General features: G+C 40.2%; 1 protein-coding gene across 2 annotated transcripts; it reads left to right on the top strand.

Moving 5' to 3' along the window:
• Positions 1-934: 934 nt before the first annotated feature.
• On the top strand, positions 935-21,646 carry CCNC (cyclin C). 2 transcript variants are annotated; one of them, XM_024198427.2, is made up of 12 exons: positions 935-1,065; positions 2,811-2,917; positions 6,436-6,520; positions 6,760-6,829; positions 8,374-8,425; positions 10,556-10,611; positions 13,672-13,707; positions 15,775-15,866; positions 17,441-17,508; positions 17,925-18,004; positions 20,155-20,273; positions 21,078-21,646. In XM_024198427.2, the coding sequence occupies exons 1-12, from the start codon at positions 1,034-1,036 to the stop codon at positions 21,130-21,132; spliced, it is 852 nt and encodes a 283-aa protein (XP_024054195.1). In that variant the 5' UTR covers positions 935-1,033; the 3' UTR covers positions 21,133-21,646. The 2 variants fall into 2 exon arrangements, with proteins under 2 accessions (XP_024054195.1, XP_024054196.1); XM_024198428.2 differs by having other exon boundaries at positions 6,775-6,829.
• Positions 21,647-21,715: the final 69 nt, after the last annotated feature.

A 21,715-nucleotide genomic window follows, 5' to 3' on the forward strand; every position in this document is an offset into this window, starting at 1 on the left:
GACGGAGCTCCCACTTGTGGTGGGCGCAGCACGTGGAGAGTCTGGAGACCCCCCCTTGCTGCTCTGACCCTCGGAGCCAGAGATCTCCCAGCAGGGCTGGTGAGTGCAGCCAGGGAAGGGGAAAGGGTGTGATGGAGTGAGTGTCTGGGAGGTGTGTGTGGGGTGCTGGGCTGTGAGGGTGTGGAGGGCACTGGGCTGTGAGGGTGTGGCGGGCGCTGAGCAGTGGGGAAGGTTTGTGTGTTTTGGGGTGCTAGGCAGTGGGGGCCTGTTGGGGGGGTGCTGGGCAGTGGGGGAGATCTGTGTGTGTCAGGGAACTGGGGGTCTGTGTGGGGCATTATTTAGTTGTGGTGGGGGGGCTGTGGGGAAGGGCACAGGGAGGGAGGAGAACTCTGTGTGTGGGGTTCTGTGTGGGTCGCTGGGCAGCTGTGGCTCTCTTCCCCCCCGCCCCCCGCGCTTGCCCAATGTGTCCTGATATTTCACTCTTGCTGTCTGGTCACCCTATCTCGGGGTCCCTTCCAGTCCTACGATTCCATTCGGATGGCTACAGGGAATATTTTCCTTAGCCCATCTATGTCTGCTCTCAGACATCAGTGGGATACAATGTGCAGCAGAGAGCAGGGAAAAGCCGCTGTCCCCGGTGCAAGGTGCTGCCCAGCACACAGCGCCTCACAGGCACCCCCGAGCCCGGCCAGCTGGGTGCACAAGGGTTCCTGGTGGTACATTTCTGCTCCCGCCCTTCAGCCGCTCCCGCCTTCCCAGCGCAGCCGCCCTGCCGGTGACCCGGCCTGGCCCTCGCCAGCAGCCCAGCCGCAGCAGCCTGACCCAGACGCGCCCCCGGCCAGCCCAGCTCTCGCTTCCAGGCGGAACCCGCCTGCGCGGAACTGGCGCGCTCGGCAGTGTGCGCTGCCGGTCGGCGGAGCGAGGACACCACCGGGCTCCTGCCGCCGCCGCCTGCTTCCTCCTCCTGCTGCCGGGCTGAGCGGCGGGGTCGTCGGCAGCGTGACACAAAGCGGTCGGCTCCGGTGTCCTCTTCATGGCAGGGAACTTCTGGCAGAGCTCGCACTAGTGAGTGGCCCCCGCCCGGCCCGGGCCGCCTGGGGAGGAGGGTGGCGCTGGGGCTCCTGGGGCTCAGTGCTGGGGGGTGATATGTGCAGGGGCTTGGGCAAGCTGTCCGTGTGGCCAGGGTGCATCTGGGAGAGTTGGGCTTGGGCTAGGGGTTGTGGAGACACAACAGTGTGACCTCGGGCTTTTAAATCCATCCAGACGCTCTTTAACCCGGTCCTTTGCCCAGTCACTTCAGTTTGCTCCCCCCCCCCCCTTGTTTCCACCATAGAAAACTTATTAAACTTGTGTGGAAAGATGTAAGGTGGGGGTGGGGGAGCGCTTTACTCGATTTGGACAATGCCAATAATTTATGAATAATAATTAAAATACCTGTTCGTTCCTCCCCCCCCCCCCCCCCCCCGGGTTTTGACACATCCAAATTGTGGGCCAGAGAATGTGTTCTGGAAGACTGACTTTTTTTTTAAACAGACAAAACAAAATTAAAAAATAAGAACATTTTCCAAGCAGTTGAGAAGGAAATCTAGAGCATGAAATTAAGACTGGTGACAGAAGGAAGAATAGTGTGATGGGAGGAAAATATCTTTTAGCAAAATCAGGGATGTGACCATATAAAATAGGGTTCATAAGGGACTTATGATAGATGATTCATTGCTAATTAAAATGACTCAAATGGAAATATTTATAAACAAAAATAAACATGTTTTAGTAGCTAGAGCATATTGGTATCTAAATATTTAAAACAGCTGATCAGTTTCTCTGGCCTAGTAGCAATTTTCATGACACCTGCAGTTTAGCCATTTCCTTTCTCTTCTATTTTGTTCCTTGCTCACTTGGCTACCCTGATTATAATAATGAGGAATGTTCATGTACACACAAACTATTTACCAGTAAATCCCCAACTTTCCATCCCACTCCGGTGTATGTATACATAGGTGAACTTTCCATATTTATACATAGGATAAGCATGCAAAACTCATGACTGGACAAGCTCAAGAAGTATGATTATATGTAGGAAGTGGAAGTGGTTCAGTTAGACTCACACAGGTTAAGCATATGTGCAAATATTTGTATGAAGCATTTGAGTAATCTCAATTGAAGTAGTCAGATTAAAAATGTTGGCAACTAATTAAAAAAGGTAATTGTAGCATCAGTCAGTGGAAGGCCAACGTTTTAAACATTTTTTTTTAAGCAGTTGTATATTGAGGTTGCAGAAGAAAAGTCACAAATGCTCCAGGAATGACTGTGTAAATACTCCCTTCATGTCTAATAATATTCTGCACCAAGGAGAGAGAGAGAGAGGAATTGAAAAGCCTTTCCTGGAAGGAAAGGCCCCTTGAACTAAATATGTAAGGTAGCCAAGAAGAACTGATAGAGTATCTCATTATTATACAAGAATGAAGAATGCAGATCAGTCTAGATTTGAGTATAAAGAATTTTAAAAATCATATTTGATAAAAATATAGAATAAAACATATGAATAACTGACAATTTATCAGTTTTATAAACATTTCAGCAACAATATTAAAAGAAATCCTCTTACTTTTTGTGAGTATATTTCTATAAGCCTGACTTTAATGACCCTAATGAATATTAATTTCACAAGCGTGCCTCTAGTATTGCAAGACTTTATTAAAGGGAACTGTCAGCCTTTTTGGTCCCCAAATGTAATCTGCAATCTAGTTGTGCTAGAGACACTACATAATGTTTGTGCATAGTTTTTAAAAATTGCTTTCCCCCCCGACTAGTTTACAATGGATTTTGGATAAACAGGATTTGTTGAAGGAACGCCAAAAGGACTTGAAATTTCTGACAGAAGAAGAATATTGGAAACTGCAGATATTCTTTACTAATGGTAAAATGGTTTTATTTTTAGCTTAGCTGTTTAACTCATACTGTATTTACCATGTCTGAATTCACGTTTCAGTTGCTTAGAATATCTCATTAACATCTTATATACATTCTCTCAATCTATTTAACATGTAACTTTAAGTAATCTTTTATATATTATTCAGATTAGCTGTATTCTTAGTTGTATGAGGGGTTTTATAGATAAACTAGCTGCATATGTATTTCTCAGTTATGTTATGAAATTTCAATAGGCTTCCTCCTTATTTTCAGGATGTTTCTGTAAAGACAAAAGGAGGGAGGGCAAAAAAAAGAAGTAAATTTATATGTAGAGGTTTAAAGGTTAGAATGTGGAGTTATTTAGGGCTTGATCCTGCAAGGTGCTGAACACTCTGGCCCTGACATTTAGGCACCGGAATAGTCCTGTTGGAGCAATGAGATACCTTTAAAAATCTGAGTAATGTAGGTGTTGCTGTACTCAGCATTGCAATGCTTAAGTCTCATTTTTAGAAGTGATTTAGGGCACATCCACACTGCAGAAAAAAAAAAACAAAAAATGTAGCAGTGAGTCTCAGACCCGAGTCAACCGATTTGGGCTTGTGCTATGGGGCTGACAATAGCAGTGTCGATGTTCCCGCTCAGGTTGGAGCCCGGGCTCTGAGATCCACCCCTGTCACCAAGTCAGTTGACCCAGGGTCTGAGGCTCGCTGCTGGAGAGTTCCCCTGCCCGCCCCTCCCGCCCCCCGCGTTAATGTACCCTAAGTCACTTTTGAAAATGAAACTAGGCTCCTAAATCAGTTAGGCATTGCAATGCTGAGCACAGCAATGCCTAAATAGCTTTAAAAATCTGGGCTTAAGTGCTTTGTGTCATAAGGATCAGAACATTTAAGTATCTTGCAGGACCAAGCCCTAAGGGAGAAAAGACTCTTAAACTAGCACTTTGTGCAAAGTGCGATTTAAATACTCTCTCTGAACCATCCTGTAAAGTAGGTGACATAGTATTTTCTCAGTTGTCTGGGAGGAGAAACCGAGGCAGAAAGGTTAGTGACTCTTTTGAGGGCACTTACAGAGTTCACTCTAGTTTGCCATCCCCCACTTCTATGCTCGGATGCATTTCTCTTTGGCATAGCTATTCTTATTTACAATTACCAAGGTTAAAGTACTCTGCAAAATCTGATCACAAATAATTAGGCTGTATTAACACTTATATAGTACAAAATAACTGAGTGAGTACTCGTGTTTATCTAATGGATTAACTATCCTAAAGTTCCTTGAGGACAAAGTAAAATAATATTCAGATTTTGTAATGCAACAAGATTTTAAAGGATACTGATAAGTTAACAATCACATATTTCCTTATTTATGTTACTCAGATTACTTTAGATTTATGAACACTAAAATATTTTAAAAATCTAACTTTTTCCATTGATGTTGCTTTTAGTTCTTCACTCCTCTTGGACAAAGAAAACAATAGACTAGTTTGTTTCATTTTCTGGTGAAGATTACCAGCTGATTAAATGAATGACACAGTCACTTGTTTTGTTACATACTTTTTAAGTTAGGTTTTTTTAATCAGCTCTTACCATTGTCCAAAGAAGGACGTTTGTGACCACTCTCATCTGTAAGATTGTGGATGTTTACTAGAATTTATGCTCCCCTTGGAGTAGATTAGTTTCCTTTTCTGGTTTTCATGCACTAGCACAAAAGCTATGTTTGGGTTACAAGCTATTAAGAAAAATATTTCAACTTTAAACAGAAATGTTTTCATTTTTAAATCAAGTTTTTGAAATGGCTGTGAAAACACTTGTTAATATTAGATTTTTGTGAAACATTGGAGCTAAACAACCTAATAATTTTCTTTAAAATACTTCATTTGAAAGCTTCCATTTATAAGGTCTCTTTAGGCACTTATCAGTTAACTTTTTTTTTTTTTTCCTTTTCTAAATCTCACTTGATTTCTCTTTCTGGTCACATATGGCCCAACCATTCCCTCCTGCAGAAAAACCCCATGGGAAGGGAAAATGAACGTATAAAATTCTGTGTGGTTTACTGTGTGGATTTTTCTGATGCATCATCCCCAGTGTGAGGACAGCAGCATGTAGTCAGATCAGGGGACACAATACTGTAATTGTGCAAATGTCCCAAGATTAATTGGGAAGCTTGTGGATATTGAGGCATTTATGCAGAGACATTTCATGTTGCAGCTTGGCCCCTTCCCTGGCAGCATTGCTTATTTATGAGCCTTGATGCCATTGGCAGCCTGGCCTTAGCTGTGCAGTACGCGGGCTCTCTCCCTGAGGGGGTGAGGAGGTCACAAGTCAGAGATAAGGACTTAGTCTTGCTTCGAGTAATGTTAATACATACCATAATTTTTTCTCTGGAAAATCTGCTGGGTGGCCAAGGAATAAGGCTATTAAGAGTGACTTTCTCTCAGGTTCATCCCACCTCCAGCCAGCCATGCCCCCAGTAACTTCACATGACTCAACTGGGAGGCGTTTGTGTCCTTGAATGTGGGGAGAGAGCTTCTGTTGTCTGTGGGAGACAGTGGACAATGGTGCATGAGCAAACTAGACAATTACAAGTGCTTATATGCTTCTAATACAGTGTAAGATTCTGGCAATTTTTAATAATTTAAACTGCTTGCTTTCCCCATCAATATACCACTGTTTGGTTTTTAATGTACATACTTAAAATATATTTTGTGTAAACTAAATGACTTAACTTGAGATCTCTGTATAAAAGGCACGATACTGATATGGCATTGCCATGCTCAAACTAACAGCAGAGAGGGAAATACAGGAAAAATAGCATGTAACAAAATGTAATGTTTCATTCCATCATTCTCTAATCCCACCTCTACTCTGTATCCCAGACTGACGCATCTAATGTGCTTGGCACCTTTCCTTTGCCTGGGAGGCCAAATGAGCTACCTGCACAGCTGACACCAGGGCTGCTTCTTGGCCAACTGGCAGAGAACACTTGTGATGGAGCAGCTGACTACTTCCTCTGGTCTCCCACCCCCTTTCCCTAGACTAAACATGTCACTTCTCCAACACCTGCTGCCTCTGCCAAATCCAGTGACCATGTTTATGTTGGCAGCTTTATTCAATTTACAATGCGTTTAAAAGTCATAGGTTTTAATTTAAAACATTTGAATTTAAAACATTTTAGACTGTAAAGTGGACACCCACATTTTACCCAGTGGAGGGCTGTGTAGTATGTGGTCACCTTCCCAAGGGACATGCGTAATTTGTACATAATGGAGCAAATTGTCATCCTCATCTTCAAGAAAAGGTCCAGTCCACATACACCACTGGCGGCAGCATGCATCCACTGCTATCAAAATGGCTTGCTGAAACATGGTCTCTGTTGAGCCAAACCTCTGAATTAAAAATGATGGCTGTCTGACAACACTTTAGAACCCTTTCAATTCAGTTTCTCCCATGGGCCCCATGTAGAGTGTCCAATAAATGGTACCAAATCATATTAAAATGCAACTTAAATATTTTGTTCATTTTTTTTAAGTCATCCAGGCTTTAGGTGAACATCTTAAATTAAGACAACAAGTTATTGCCACTGCTACAGTCTACTTCAAGAGATTCTATGCCAGGTAGGACTGTTTACTATGATGGTACAAGAATAAAGCATTTGTTAGGCAGATTTTGATAGCCCTTTAAAAGTGCAATAATAAAATAAAAATACCATTTTTGTTTGTGAATGGTGTAAAGCTTTTATGTCGATAATGTTAACTTAAACAGTTTTTACTTTTCCAAAGGAAGTGTGGTGCTCTTGATAGATTAATCTTTCTACATGTGTAAAACGATATATAATTTTGTTATAACATTTCAGATATTCCCTAAAAAGTATAGATCCAGTATTAATGGCTCCTACGTGTGTGTTTTTGGCATCCAAAGTAGAGGTATGATGTATTATAATTTTCTAATGTAAAAGTATATGATATATTGGGGAGATGAAACATTTAGGGTTCTTAAGATATTTTTTGTTGTTTCCATGATTTGGGGGTTCAGACCTCTTTTTCTATGGATTTCCATATTGCTTTAGCATCAGAGAGAAAAGACCCAATAGCTGCTATTATGTAGTACTTCATCTTTCACAATGTTGCCTGAGTTACTGACCTGTTTTCTCAACCCTAAAAGATCTTGGAGACTTTGACAGAGTGCTTAGATGATATTTTAATGTAGTTATTTATATATCTTAAATTGTGCTGCTGTTCTGTAAAATCTCCATTTTTATGTGGTTCAGTTTTGTCTTTTATGTATAGAAACTGGTTAAATGTTTACTCCAATTTTCAAATATAACTGATATTCTACTGTGTTTTTCACTGTATATGGGAAGGGATCTCCAGAATTTACCACACTTGCTTTTTTTAATTTCAATTGTAAATGCTGTAGCTATGATGTTTATTTTGAGAAAAGTGTGCGTAGTTGGATGGCAAAGGATATTGGTAAGGAGGAACCAGTCTTTCCAGCTGAAGCTCCCTGACTTTAGTATGGCTAGGGTCAGCAATGCCTGAGATTTGTTATAATCTGGAGGCTGTTCATGGCCCTTTGTGAAATAAAATGGTCTCAGGTCATTCTTTGATAGGTGTCCGCAACTATACCTGCAACTGACAGACTTGTCATACAAGGGAATTTTACACACACACAAAATCTGCTGATGTTACAGCTGGTTCAGCTGAACCCTTGTTAGCACTAGTGGAAGTCTTGGTGTAGATGAAGCTTTGGCAGCATCCTGTGTGTGTGCAGTTTCTTTTTATCATTGTGTTAATTTAATCTGCTGAAAATGGCAGACAGAAATAATAGATACACAGTTTTAATTTACACAGTATTGAAAACACTGGGTGCCACCAAAGCCTTGTCTATACTTGGACTCCCACTGGTGTTAAGAGAGCAGCTGAACTGGTGTTAGCACTGGTGGGAATTTTTCTGTAAAATTACCTGATGTAAATAAGGCCCTGTCTTCTCGGCTAATACTGCCAACTATAATGCATGGAGACTGAGCTACCCTTGAAACATTAGCAGTGGCTTTCTAGAACAGGGTTTCCTCTCAAACAAGATTGAGATGTATTGGTAGTGGGATGCTGAAGCTTGCAGTATGACTGCCTATTCTGTATGGGTACTATAAACAAATTCAGTTTTGTGAATCTGACATTTCTGAGTATTAAATGTTTGTTTCTATTAATTTTTAATGAGAACAGTGGAGTAATTATTAAATGAAAAAGTAACCTCTGTCGTGGTATAGCTTTACTTAAATAATTAACTCATTCTGATCACCTAAACAGAAATTTCATAGGGAAGAAAATATTTAGTTAAAATACAATGTAAAAAAAAACTCTAGGAAGAAAGCCCAGTGCTTTTAAACTGATAAATAGTGTGATCAAATGATATTTCAGCTAGTTCAATACTAACTGGGTCACCTCATTTACCGCTCTTCTTTGCTCAGGAATTTGGTGTGGTCTCAAACACAAGGTTGATTTCTGCTGCTACTTCTGTATGTAAGTGTAAATGATGTATTTGTTATACTATATTAAGGAGGCTATTTTCAGGGGAGAGGAGATGTTCACTTTGTTAAGAAATAGTTTCTTATCAAATCATGAGGGATTTTTAACCTTGCTCCATAAGGGCAATTCATTTACATCATTTGTGCTTTTAGGGGAAAAGACACCTGTTTTAAGTGTGTATGTGGAAGAAAAGATCCTTTCTGTGTACCATTCTACACTGGTATCAATTCTGGTGGGAACATATCAGTCAAATCACAACTGAAAATAAGGCGCCATGATGATTATCCTAAATAAAGAAACCCTGAAAATCAGCTCTAGATTTCAATTCAAGCAACGGTGTAAATCAGAAGTGTTGGGCCTTATTTGTCCTTTTTATCATGATTAGCTTTCGTAGAACTACTGCTCTGTTTGAGATTTTATTTTCATTTTAAAAATAAAAGATCTTCAGATTAGAATCCTAAAGTTTGTAGAATCCTATATTTTGACATTTGGAAAAAGACTAAGGTGGTATATGATATGATCTTATAAGGACTGACTTAAGTTAATGGGAAAAATATTTATACAGAATTCTGTGACTAAAAATACATCAGTACTGCAGTTAGTGGTAGGTTTGCCATTTTACATTAAAATCTTATCAAGAGTGCAGATTTGTGTGATAACTTTGTGCATCAATGAGGAAAGCAGATATGTATTGGATAAAGATAAAGGAGTCTAAATTTGATGTTAGTTTGCAGGAATCTTGCTTTTTTTAGAAATTCCCCTGCATCAGAATCCCATAGAGAAATGTCCTCTGTAGTGCTTTAAAAACAGAATACTCCACTGCACATGGGAGCACACATTGAGTGTGAGGACAATGCACAGGTGGCTTTTTTTTTTTTAACATCACTTTTGTATGTCTGTCTTCTGCCTGTGCCTCTGTTAGCAAAGCTTCTTCAGCAGCACAGGTTCAGCTGGTTGGTAGAGGACTTTGGAGAGGAGGGGAAAAAAGAATGAGTGGAAGAAATAGGAGATGCATAAAAGGAAACTAACAAAAAGGAAGACCTGCTAGTTAATTGAGGCAGTTTGGTCCTTTGCACCTTGCGCAGTGGCTAGAAGCACCGAGGAGGCAGTGTACACTTCTCCTTGGGGAGAAGGCACCTTAAATTGATCTCTAGCAACCTCTTCACTCTACCCCTGCAGTTGAGTGCAGGAAGAGCTCAATGGAGAGGTGGCTCCAGCATGCTTTGAAAATCATATCTTTTTCCCACAACTCTTCCAAAAAATTGGGATTCTTTTACCCTGACTTGCCTGAAAAAGTGTGGTGAGGAGACCTTTTCTGCTCAACTTCAGAGTCAATTAAAGAGCCATGATGAAAGGACTGTCCACTGATGGTGAACTGTAGTCTTGTTTCTGTTTGACACAGAGCAGTAACCTGCAACCGAGTCTATTCCTAAAACTTGGCTTGGTCAAGCTATAGTCTCCTCCACTTCTAATGCTGTTTTTCTTTGAGGCAGTGGTATACACAGGGTTCTCTTTTTAAAATTATTATAGAATTGTATTGTTTACATTAGTATTTGGCTTCTTTGCATTGTATGTTGTTTCTGGTGTAAATTAAAAACAAGTAAATGAAGTTGCAGTAGTTTTCTGAATAAATAGTCCACATAATCATTGAGCAGTTCATTATTGTTTTTAATCTATCAAACAACTCAAAATTAAAATTACTCTCTTAATAGATCCTCCTCCCACTGACGTCAATGGTGTAGTGACTTCAGCCAGAATCAAGCCCTAAATTACTCTCTCTCAGTATTACAGGGAACACTGTCTGCTCAGAAAATGTTAAATGTTGTCCATTGTGTCCAGAGGGGGAGCTTCTAAAATAGCTTTAAAAATGCATGATCTGACAGAACTGACAGTCTTTATTCAAATAATACTTCACCTTTCAGGAATTAAACAACTGAGTTATACAATTGAGTTAATTCTCCTCTTCCAAGTAGGATTGTTCTTTATGTATAGCAGTAGATGGTTAGAGGTCAAATAAGAGGGTTTGAGGCTCTACATACTGATGAACTAATAGAAATAAGTAAAGAAGAATATTTGATTTAATTTTGTCATTATTTTTAATATACCTCTCTCTTTTTACTACAGTGAAAACTAGGTTTTCTTATGCCTTTCCGAAGGAGTTTCCTTATAGGATGAATCATGTAAGTATGATCTAACTCTAACAAATAAATACATAGACAAGCATGTGTGAGCAGGAATAAATTGTATGTTCTTCTTTAAGTGCTTGCTCATGTCCATTCAACTTAGGTGTGTGTGCTTGCCACATGCACCGGTGCTGGAAGTTTTACTGCTGAGGGAAAAACTCCCAGCACCGGTTCATGTGGCGAGCACACACACCTAAGTTGAAAGGGCATGAGCAACACATCTTGAAGAACACCAGTTACGGAAAAGATAACTGTCTTTTCTTACAGGTGGAACAGCTCTGTATCATTAATAGGGTTCTACCAAATTCAAGGCCATGAAAAACGTGTCACAGACCATGAAATCTGGTCTTCTGTGTGCTTTTACCCTTTACTATACAGATTTCACGGGAAAGACCAGCATTTCTCAAATTGGGGGTCCTGATCCAAAGGGGAGTTGCAGGGGGGTCGCAAGGTTATTTTAGGGAGGTTGTGGTATTGCCATCCTTACTTCTGCCTTCAGAACTGGGCGGCCAGAGAGTGGCAGCTGTTCACTGGGTGCCCAGCTCTGAAGGCGGCGCCCCCACCCCAGCAGCAGCACAGAAGTCAGGGTGGCAATACCATACCATGCCACCCTTACTTCTGCATTGCTGCCTTCAGAGCTGGGTGGCCAGAGAGTGGTGGCTGCTTACTGTGGGCGCAGCTCTGCAGGCAGCAGTGCAGAAGTAAGGATGGCACTACCATACCACAACTTCTGCGCTGCTGCTGGTGGTGGCTCTGCCTTCAGATCTGGGCTCTCACTGAACAGCCACTGCTCTCCAGCTGCCCAGCTCTGAAGGCAGCGCTGCCGCCAGCAGCAATGCAGAAGTAGGGGTAGTGGTACCGCACCCCCCCCCCCCCACACACACACACACACCATGACCTTGCCTCCCTCCTCCCCCACCAACTCCTTTTTGGGTCAGGACCCCAACAATTGCAACACTGTGAAATTTCAGATTTCAATAGCTGAAATCATTAAATTTAAAAATTTTTAAATCCTATGACCGTGAAATTGACCAAAATGGACCATGAATTTGGTAGGACCCTAGTCATTAATTTAGTGACCTGACTTGTGCCATTCTGGCTCTGCATGAATATTTAGCTCCTTTGCCTTTTTATTTAATTCATATGGCTACAACACTGTGACTGTTTTATAAATTTAATACATTGTACTATTTTGTAACAAGAGGCAATTAAATCTCAATTTGGGGCCCAACTGAGCAAAAATTGCACCAGGCAGTCCTTTGGAAACAAGTTTTTTTTCAGGTCTTCCATGGAAAAGTAAGTCCTATTCTTTGCTAAACAATTTCTAAGCAATATAGTTTCACTGTTATTTCAAAGTATTCACAATTAACTTTGGATTGATTGTAGGGAAATTTTCTTTGGGTAACCCACATCCATGCTTGCAGTTTCTTTATGAAAGAGTTACTTGTTGTATCACCTACTTTCCTTAAATTAGTAGAAAGAAATATTATAAAGGGAATAGAGAAATAAAGTGGGACTGAATAAAATAGCAGTAATTATACAGCAGTTGGTTACCAAGTACACTGCTCCAGGGTAGATCAAAGTAATTCCAGTTCCTGGGATACTCACCAGGCCTACACATGGGAACAGTTGGCTCATGTTAAGGGTTTTTTATTTTTGTCCCCGATATTTAATCTGTAGTAAAAATCTGTCCATTTTTCTACAACTCTTATTTAGAGTTAAGAAATTTCCAAGTGTTTTGAAGGCAAGATCTTTGGTAATGCAGCCTCACAATGATGAGGGGATTGGTGCAGATTTTATTAATGTAATATATTTTTTTCAAATTTACTTCCTTTTAGCTTTTACTATTATATTCCCAAAGGCCAAGCATGTCTCCTTACACTCTTGGTAACTGTGATATATAATAAGATACTACTAAATTCTAATCTCAATATATTTTTTCATTTTCATTTGTACGGTTCTCCAAAAGAGCTGGCCAGCCCAATGCTATATATTGATTCTTCTTTAAATCTTGATATAGATCCCTGGGGCAATGCTGTGCTGCTATTTTAGGGTCAAACTCAAAGCCACATAAAAGTATAATATTGACCAGCACTGCTATTCTGGTTCTTGTTGAGTCAGCATTTAGTTTATAGAATTGTATGATACATCAAGGTGTGGTACATGGAACCGATACCACAGGAAACTTCAGCATACCCAATCTCTTAGTAGATACCTCTGAAATTACTTATTGGTAATGAAATATGTGATTGGAGGCTGGTAACTGACATTCCTACTCGCCACATAATTGTATTCGAAATGTTAAATGTCTTCTAGTTTAGTGTAACACAGTGCCATCATTATAGTTCATAGACTTTCTTAATATACAGGAAAATATTGCTTGCTTTAACTGAACAAATGCAGTCTAGTCCCCTTCTTGTGGTGCTAAACCATCATCCTGAGTCTTGAATATGAGATATCTTGTCTTGATGTCTATAATTTGACAGAATATTTTAGTAACATTTTATATTCTAATATCCTATGCATCTGTCAATATGCCAGATATCCCTTCTATTTCATTTCAGTCTTTGCTGTAACAGTAGAGAAACTAAACCTACAAAGGCGCAAATGCCCTCAACTGTTTTTAACCTCCAATGAAGTTGGGGGCACTCAACCCCTTGAAAGATCCGGCCCCACATGAACAAAGGCATAAGTACTGTAAATGAAATAGTCTACAGAACATATTCATATAACAGTTAAATGAAAATACTTACGTACATAGCAGTGACAGAAAAAAACTGTCCTTAGAAGTGGAGTGGTTATTAAAATGACGAGACAGTTGACTAACTAAAGATGTTTTCTGTTGAGATATTTCTTAATTGGTTTGTAGTATTTCTATAAAAGATATTTTGGAATTGGTGAAAGCTCTTGGGAATGACTGGGGTTTCTTGTGCAAATCGTAGTATATGGAAATGCTTATATGTAGAAAAATGTATTGGTCTGGATACTGATTAACCCTTTACTCTCTTTCCTGTTATGAGAAAATTGTTGCTTAATTATATTTTTAATTCTTTGCAGATATTAGAATGTGAATTCTATCTTTTAGAATTAATGGTAGGTGTCTTTCTTTCTCTTACTACCACATTAGTTTATTTTTACCTTGCAAGAATGTTCTGGATTCTGTACATATGAAATAATATGTATGGAGCTGCCATTTGTTTTTTCAACCTGAGTTTCATTGTTGAGGTTCTTATTGTCCCCTTTTCTCAATTAACTTGTGTTTTCAAATATATGGAGGTTAGCGACTCCCTGTATTTAGGTTGCTTACCATTTTGCACTGTAAAGATTCTAGTGATCATTTTTGAAAAACTCGAATACAGTACTTCCATTATGTGCAGAAGGACTCTGAAATTTAACAGGCTGAAGACCATAGGGTCAGAGATAGAGATGTATCTTTTGTACCAAGAAATTCTGTTCAGGTTTGGCAGAGAGAAACTTTTGAAAGTCACTATTTTCCTTTCAGCAAAACTTTGGCAGCATGCCAAAATAATAACTGAATGTGAACATTCAAATTCTCACAGTGCAAATCTGAAGATAAATTCATTAATATTTGTGAAGCATTCAGATATTAGAATGATTAGTGCTCTAGAAAATACCACAAGGAAATTAATAATTCTGTATTCATTGCAGGGGTTGGATGGTGTCCTTTTAAGACATGGCCACATGTTGATAATGAAGATAAAAATAAATATTGAACATCTGCCTCATTCCCTGAACATTGTCCATCTTGTGCACTGAATGAGGCAGAGGTCCTGTGGAACAGTACAATCATGTAGTTAAATATTTAGTGTTCAAATAGTATGTGATCATGTAACTAGAGACTGTAGTATGATGCAGTGCAGGAGGCTGAATTAAGGTTGCATAGGGAACCTAAAATCTGACATTTCCTAACTTTTGAATGCCTACTCTACAACCTAAATAATGTTATTTTAACACAGGTTTTTAAATATGTAATTGTATACATTTGTAATGTTGCCACTACCTGTATCCAGTACTATAAAGCACTTAAATGTACCAAATACAGGTGTGCAGTTCTTGGAATTGCCCAAATACTAAATAATTTATTTAGTGTCTACATCTTCAGAGCATCACGCCAATATTTAGTTAACTTGACTCTTTGTTAGGGTTGTTGTTGGGATTATCTTAATTTTTATAGTGGAGGAAGTGAAACGGAGGCAGGGAGGTTAAGTGACTTGTCCCAGGCTGCAGAGGGAGTCAGCTCAGATAACTAGACTACACTTCACATAACTAGTACCAGAAAGAGGAGCCTTTTTAAATGCATGATAAGGATATAAAACATAGGTTAATTTTTGTAAATATGGAAAAACAAATAGTTGAAGGTACTGCAGCAATGAAATGTCCCAAATTCCCTGTATTTGACTTTCGGTGTTTTTGTAAAAGGAGTAATATTTCTTTTGTTGAGAAAAAGGTGTTTTGAATATCGGTATCCTGTGCTGTACTTAGGAACAGTCTCTGATCTTGATAATTAATCAGACATCAATTGCAACTGACTTTATTTACAGAAAGTTACTTTTTGTGACAATTAACATTTCCCCCCTGAAGCTGTACAGGCAATATTTGATTTCAGCTTTGTGTGTAGCGCACATTCACTGACACAGCCCTCCAGGGTTGCATACCTATAGTTAACTATTGTTGGGAGGCGAGGGGGGTCTTTGTTCTTCCTTGTACACTCCAACCTTAAGAGTAAGGAAGAAAATTCAGAGCTGTGTAGACTTTTAAAACCAGTGTCAGTTATTCTGGCAAGCTTCTCATGTATGGTATTATTTAGTGACAGACTGTTTTCTGGCAGCGTTTTGAATTTTCAGTTGGGAATTACGGGTTTGTAGGCAAATAAGGTTTCAGTGTGCTGCAGATGTGGCACTTTGCCTCTCTAAGGGAAAAGAAAAGGACATTGACAGACTGGCAATCAGTCTATATAATGGTATTTTAGGAGAGTGCTTCCCTCATTATCCCAGAATTAGGGTGTCATGATGCTAAAATATATGAAACTGAAAGGGAAAATAAAGGAAAAAAATCCTGATTGTTAAATCAACATTTATAATGCAAACTGATGACAGTGTATTTTCTATTATAATTTGATTTTTTTAAACTTGTTTCTAGGATTGCTGTTTGATAGTGTATCATCCTTATAGACCTTTGCTCCAATATGTGCAGGATATGGGCCAAGAAGACATGCTGCTACCCCTCGCATGGTAATGAAGACAAAGGTTAATACTAGTGCATCCTTTCAGTAGGAAAGCTAACTTGAAAAAAATAGAAAACTTCAGAGATGGTCAAGTACAAGTTGGTTTGGCCAGGTCTAAACACAAAGTGGCAGCAATTTATTGATGTAAATGTGTCTACATAGGGGTTGACAGTGGTGTAACTATTCTGTTTTTAAACTGATTTTAAACTTGTGTGTAGACCAGAACTAGTAGCACAGTGCCTGCCCTGCTAAATAATGAACATTGAATAGAGATGCTCTTTCCCTGCTAATGTGAAAGCTTTTTGTTGTACTTTGTCATAGTAGAATGTCAGAAGTAGTATACAGTTGATCTGCTCTTTTAGATCAGTGATTTTCAAACTTTTTAGGCTGCGTACCCCTTTCCAAATAATGTCGTGTATACAAAGTGCCCCCATCTGAGATAGGCAGATTCTATGTGTGTATGTGTGGGTGGGTGGGTCACGGGCAGAAATCTGGAATGGCACTCCATTTAGCAATAGCTTCTAGAGGATTTCCAACTGAGGTGTGTGCACCCCCCCTCCCCCACAGAGGCCTGGAGGAACATTCAGGGGGGTGAGTAATGACGCCAGGTGGCTTGGGCCAGCCCTGCGCGGTGGGGCTCGGGGAGGGAATGCCACCTCCACCCCTGACTCACCTCAGCAGGCCACCCACCTGTCTGGATTGGGGTGGGGGATGCACCTAAAAATGGTAACTCAAAAGCGGGGCTCAACTCCTTGCAACCTCCCCCTGCCCCACACAGGCTGGGTGGCCCGCTGAGATGAGTCAGGGGTGGAGGTGGCACTCCCTCCTCAAGCCCATCCATGAGGCGCTGGCCCAAGTCGCCTGGTGTTGCCACTCGCCCTCCCTGAGAACTTTCCTCAGTGTCCCCCATTAGGGGTACGATCCCCATAGTTTGAAAACTTCCGTATTACATAAAATGCATTGTGCACCATTACAGGATTTTTCTCGCGTACCCCCTGATGAGAGCTTGCGTACCCCTAGAGATATGCGTACCCCAGTTTGAAAACCACTGTTTAGATTAACAAAGCTTTGTTTTTAAAATAAAAATATGCAATAAAAAATTTAGCCTATGCCACTCTGGACTGTCTAGTAGAAGCCAAGAGCTCCTGAATTATAACTTAAACTCAGACATGGACTCCCTCTGTAGCTTTTTTGCCCTTGTTTCCTCCTCCATAAAATGAGGATTATAATACTTCACAGGAAAGCTGTGAGGATTGGTTGATGTTGACAATTTTATGATGAATCTTCAAAATACTTTGCAAAGCAACATTTTATTAGGAAGCAAAATATACTTCTAAGTAGTGCTTAGAAGCAAACCATTACTATGGTCACCTGGGAATGAATCAAAAGATTCAAGATGAGACGTGTGTGTACATGGATACAGATATTCATGATTTCCCCCACCTTTATTTCTGACTGCCTTAATGTAAAAAAAAAAAAAGTCCTCTTAACTTTTAAAATAAAAACGGATGGTGACTTCTGAAGTAAAATGAGAATAAAGGTGAACAACAGGGTGTTTATCTACTACTTTTGTTTGCACAGGAGGATAGTGAATGACACATATAGAACTGATCTTTGTCTACTGTACCCTCCCTTCATGATAGCCCTAGGTAGGTAACAAGTTCAACTATTTCACTGTATCTGAATGGTTTCATCTTGCGTAGTGTTCCATGAATGGGCATTTCTTAGCAAATCCACTGTATTAAAGAATGTTGATTTGTTATCCCCACCATCTCCTTCAATTAGCACATCAGATGTTATTGACCGTGCAGTCATATGGCTTGAAACTCTAGCAAGAAACCGGAAAGCTTGATTCTGAGCTTAATGCTTGAAAACTATGACTTGGAAGTGTTGTAGAATAGACAGTGGTAAAGGGAGGCAGAAACACTCAGAATTATAAAGAAGGAAATAATAGTAGAAAACGTATTCTGAAAATTATTTTCATTTACAAACATCTGTTCTTGTTACAATAAACAAACTAATCTTTGTTCAGTAGACATGTCCCTACACTTACTTTACTTTGCAGCTTGCCTACATGTGGCCTGTGTTGTCCAGCAGAAGGATGCAAGGCAGTGGTTTGCTGAGTTGTCTGTTGATATGGAGAAGGTATTTTTTTTCTTTCTTGATACATACTGACCAGAAAGATATGTCATTAATATTATAAATTGATATTTTGCATGCCTATCATTTAGATCAGGGATCGGCAACCTTTGGCACACGGCCCGCCAGGGTAAGCCCCCTGGCAGGCCAGGCTGGTTTGTTTACCTGCCGCGTCCGCAGGTTCGGCCGATCGCGGCTCCCACTGGCCGCGGTTTGCCGCTCCAGGACAATGGGGGCTGCGGGAAGCGGCGGCCAGCACATCCCTCTGCCTGCGCCGCTTCCCGCAGCCCCCATTGGCCTGGAGCGGCAAACCATGGCCAGTGGGAGCCGCGATCGGCCGAACCTGCGGACACGGCAGGTAAACAAACCGGTCCAGCCCGCCAGGGGGCTTACCCTGGTGGGCTGCGTGCCAAAGGTTGCCGATCCCTGATTTAGATTTATACTCTTGTTAAATGATGCACACTATGCACTGTTAAACCTAGACAGGAGTTGGATGGGAGACATCTCGAAAAACCCAGGTATTTCAGGAAGAGGACTTGGTGATTCAGTGCATAGCACTCTGTTCTCTGAGCCAGTGCTCAAGCACAGAGTGCTTCTGGAGTTGTCATCTTTCAGATGAAACATAAAACTGAGCTCTTGTTTAGTTGTGGTCATTAAATAGCCTATGGCATTTTTCACAAAATAAAGGTGTTAGCCCAAGCATTCTGGCCAAACCCCAGTGTGGGCAATTCTGCCTAATTCTTCCTGCAGTGTCAGTTGCTTATTCGCCATTCTTATTTTTAATATAACTGTTCTGTAGTTTCCACAGTGCTTTACACACAGCAAATCTTTCTGGATGAAAAGCACTATGACCCCAATTCATTAAAGCACTTAAGCTCATGCTTAAGAGCTTTGCTGAACCAGGCTATATGAATCACACTTTTGGGCGTGACTGCACGGCCCACTTGCAGAGTGTTGTGCATACAAGTGTAAGGTAAAATGAGTTGAACACGAAAGGGAGTACAGGGGGAAACTACTCTGTACCAAGGGGTGATGCTACATAGCTACCAAGTTACTCCTGCTATTGAACATATTTGTGTGTTTAGACTTCCCACTTCTGATACTAATGACAGTCTAGGCTTAACAGTTCACATCACCAGACTCCTTAGCCAATTGTGACTCTGATTTCAGAGATGTATGTTGCTTCCATGGTGCTCAATGCTTTATCTGAACTCGGCTTTTTTTATTTGTTTGTTTTACTATCTAACATTTTAAGTCAGTGATTGCCAATGTGAGAGCCATACATCACATGCAATCCTTGCTTAGTAAAAATATTGCACTAGAAAGTCATATTTGTAGAGGTTAGTAGGAAGAGAGGGCAGAGCTAAGACACCCACAGAGCAAAAATAAGTGGTATGAATAAAAAGAGAATAAATTATAATAGGTGAAAAAAATCAAAAATTGGTAGACAGTACTTTGGCAAACAAAAGAGCTGCTCTGGGAATGTTACAGTTCATAGTACAAAATAGTTGTGCACTGTTCAGCCCCTCCCCTCCTCTAGGATACTTAAACCAGTGGTTATCAAACCAGGGTTCACGGAGCACCTGTGGTCTGCAGACCACTTGCTGGGTGATCCATGGAGAGCTGCCTGGTTATATGCTACTGCCTATCCTGGTTACCAGCTGCTAAATAGCCTTAAAAGAAGCTAAAAATACATTCCTAATATTATTTTTCCATGTAACAGGTGGGATGTTCAGTTTTTGATGGGGAGAAAAAAAGTGGTTTGCGTAATTCTGAATGGGAGGCAAAGTGGCCCAAGAGAGACTTTCTGTTTGCAGTATCATAGAAATGCAGGGCTGGAAGGGATCTTGAGACATCAAGTCCTGCCCTCTGTGCCTGAGGCAGGACCAAGTGAATCTAGACCATCCCTGACAAGTGTTATGATGTAATTTACCTTAAGGAAAAGCTTTAGAACCCCTGAGCTAGACCAAGATGCTCTCAGCTATCTGTGGAAATAGTTAAGATTGCTAAATTGTTGAGACTGATGTGAAAGCCACTCTGATATAGAGAAAGCATCATACTTACATTTTGGTTGGTTGGTGGCTACACATTTGTATGGGTAGTGATGAACACAGAACCACTACAGTATCTGATCTCAAATCTCTCTTTCTAATTAGATTTTGGAAATAATCAGGGTCATTCTAAAACTGTACGAACAGTGGAAGAACTTTGATGAGAGGAAAGAAATGGCTACTATTCTTAGTAAGATGCCTAAACCGAAACCACCTCCAAACAGGTACTATAATGTTTTTAATTTTCTTTTTTCATACCACTTCATATATTGTACAAATGTCTTAAACTAGACACTTCCTCTTAAAACACAAGCGAATATTTTATTGGGGCATAGTAAATATGTTTACAGTGCAGATCTTTCCATGATAGACTCACTCCTATTTATTAGTTTGGGAGCCACGAAGAAGAGTTGCTTCTGGTTGATAAGAGAGTAGTTTTAAACATTTTTTTAATGTTAGATGTTCTCATTAAATTCATTTAATGAGAACATCTTCGATTCAGTTCAGCAAATATAAGAAACTTCATTTCCATGAGTTCACTATAACTAGGAAGGCCTGACTGCTCAGAACTCTGCATGTACAATTTTATGCAAAATTTGCTCGTGTAGGTACTGTGATTGGGTGTTGTGTAAACTGACAATCTGCACATGCAAATCAAAACTAAGGTGCAAATATGTGAGCTTAATTATGGTAACTGCAGAGGTAAATTGGACGCGCAATTGGACACGGTGTTTTTGCATGTGCAGTTTTGAAAATCAGGTCCTTCAAGTGCTGGTTGTTTTGCATGCTTTCTAGTGGAATTAATTTATGTAGACCTAGTTATCAAAACAGTGAGTTTTTAATTGCATAGAGTTGGGAGAGGCAAAAAAAAAAAATGCTCTGAATTTTGTGTCTAAAGATTCTTCATTTCAAGAGGCTTTTAGTGCTTCATCTTCTAGTGCACAACAATAGTTCTTCCTTTCTTAAAAGCTAGCAATGTAACTAATATACATTTTGTATCTGAAATATGTATTTCTCCCTCCAAACAGTGAAGGAGAACAGGGTCCAAATGGAAGTCAGAATTCCAGCTATAACCAGTCTTAAGACATTCCAAAGAACTTTATTATGGACCACTTTGGATCAAGACATACTGGGAACTTATTTGTGTTCATGAAATGGACAGAAGGTTTTAATAATGTCTTTGACAAAGAACTTGAAGAATAAATGGCTTGTTTCTATCAAGCATGTTGAAAGCTTTTTCTTTAAAACTGCATGAACCCCTTTAACACTGGAACAACCGTATTAGCAAGATTTCTCAATGTAAGGCATTCAAAAGTTTTGAACAGAGTTTCAAAAGATTCACACATCCACTTCAGTATTAATAGCTGAATACTGTTTTGTTTGTTTGCTTTCAGAAAAATGTAGATTGTCATTAAAGTGAAGATTATTTTTTAAACTACAGTAACGAAGCTCGTTGATTGTAATGACCCTGTGTCTTTTATCATTTTGTTTGTTACTGAAGGAGGACAGTGTATAAATCAGGGGTCGGTAACGTTGGCACGCGGCTCGCCAGGGTAAGCACCCTGGCGGGCCGGGCCAGTTTTATTTACCTGCTGACGCAGCAGGTTCGGCCGATCGCGGCCCCCATTGGCCCGGGACGGCGAACCGCGGCCAGTGGGGGCCGCGA

Source organism: Terrapene carolina, unplaced genomic scaffold (genome assembly GCF_002925995.2).
Source record: "Terrapene carolina triunguis isolate 2854851 unplaced genomic scaffold, T_m_triunguis-2.0 Scaffold42, whole genome shotgun sequence".
Lineage (NCBI taxonomy): Eukaryota > Metazoa > Chordata > Testudines > Emydidae > Terrapene > Terrapene triunguis.

What these genes read in the sequence shown, in the direction of transcription:
- CCNC (XM_024198427.2), top strand. Translation starts at nt 1,034, where the DNA reads ATGGCAGGGAACTTCTGGCAGAGCTCGCACTA. An exon ending in TTCTGCTGCTACTTCTGTAT is followed by an intron (nt 8,426 to 10,555) that starts GTAAGTGTAAAT and finishes TTTTTACTACAG; the next exon opens with TGAAAACTAGGTTTTCTTAT. An exon ending in TGTCTGTTGATATGGAGAAG is followed by an intron (nt 18,005 to 20,154) that starts GTATTTTTTTTC and finishes CTTTCTAATTAG; the next exon opens with ATTTTGGAAATAATCAGGGT.